Below are 1,081 nucleotides of genomic sequence, written 5' to 3'. Positions count from 1 at the left end.
CCGCCCCTCCGGCCCCCAGCACCGAGCCTCCGCGGGCCGGGGGCCCACACACCAAAATGGGGGGCTCCAGGGACTCACTTCTGGAGATGAGCACATCGGGGGTAGGGAGACCCCAGAAGCAGGGGGCAGGGGCCTACTCGAAATCCTATACCCTGGTGTAGGGGCACCGTGAGAAGGGCGGCCCCTCACTCGGACCTTCTGCACCTCCAGCCTCACACACCAACTTGGCTGTTTTCCTGCATTCTTTGTATCAAACTGACAGAAACCAACCGACAAGGAAAAGAAACCCCCCCCAAGTCATGAACGCTTGTACATAGAACTCTTTTGTACAAATGAAACTATTTTCTTCTTCTCCATGAAGCCAGGGCACAAAGAATTTGACAGTACAAACCAACCCCTCCATCCCCGCAAAACACGCGTGGAGAGATCTATATACGTACGTAGGGGGGAGAGGAGCGCTCCACGAGCTGTGTGTCTATATACGTCTCTCACCTTATTTTGAGACAGAGGCACAAAGACTCAGCAATTTTTCCCTCCTACTCACTCAACCCTCTTTCAGTCTAGGCGGTTTTGACAAAGACCAAAATCCCGACTCAGAGACACTGCATGCGGTCTTCCTGTTCCAAGAAAACCAGGACTTGCTTCAATTTGCAGATGCTTATGTGTTAATACCTTTTTCTATGAAAAAAAACCCAGCGCCGTGTGCAATAAAAGTTATGTTTCTACGTGGTAGTTTTTTCCCATCTGGCGAGGGCCAGTGGGGAGGGGGGAGGGAGGAAAGGCCCCCAAGCCTGGCCGTCTCTCTCCGAGAGGTCAGGTTTTAGCTCAGCGGGTTAAACTTTTTAAAAGGCTTTTCGTTAGCCCAGGTGCATTCCTGAGCACCTGTTCTGTTCTCAGATCTGTGCCGGCCGCTAAAGGGGGGCAGCTGTGTGGCTTTGAGCACGCTCCTAAACCTTTCTGGGCCAGTTTCCTTATCTATAAAATGAGGCAACCTTGCAGAGAGCTTGGGGAGCCTGGGGTGGGGGTGGGCAGGAGCCTGCTGGCTTCTCTCCTCCGGGCTTGCCCAGGGGCAAACCACAAG

At 53.4% G+C, this 1,081-nt stretch overlaps 1 protein-coding gene across 1 annotated transcript in view; it reads left to right on the top strand.

Annotated features, from left to right (window-relative positions):
* The window catches only part of DSCAML1 (DS cell adhesion molecule like 1), a 305,212-nt gene extending 304,487 nt beyond the window's left edge, over positions 1-725 (top strand). Inside the window, exon 34 of the mRNA XM_029915701.1 lies at positions 8-725. Coding sequence (XP_029771561.1) covers positions 8-161 — 154 coding nt within the window. The 3' untranslated portion in view covers positions 162-725. The remainder of the gene's footprint in view (positions 1-7) is intronic.
* Positions 726-1,081: the final 356 nt, after the last annotated feature.

The sequence above is a fragment of the Suricata suricatta genome, chromosome 11, assembly GCF_006229205.1.
Source record: "Suricata suricatta isolate VVHF042 chromosome 11, meerkat_22Aug2017_6uvM2_HiC, whole genome shotgun sequence".
NCBI classification, from domain to species: Eukaryota; Metazoa; Chordata; class Mammalia; order Carnivora; family Herpestidae; genus Suricata; species Suricata suricatta.
Note: the sequence above shows the minus strand (reverse complement) of the source record. Positions and strands in the feature narration are given on the sequence as shown.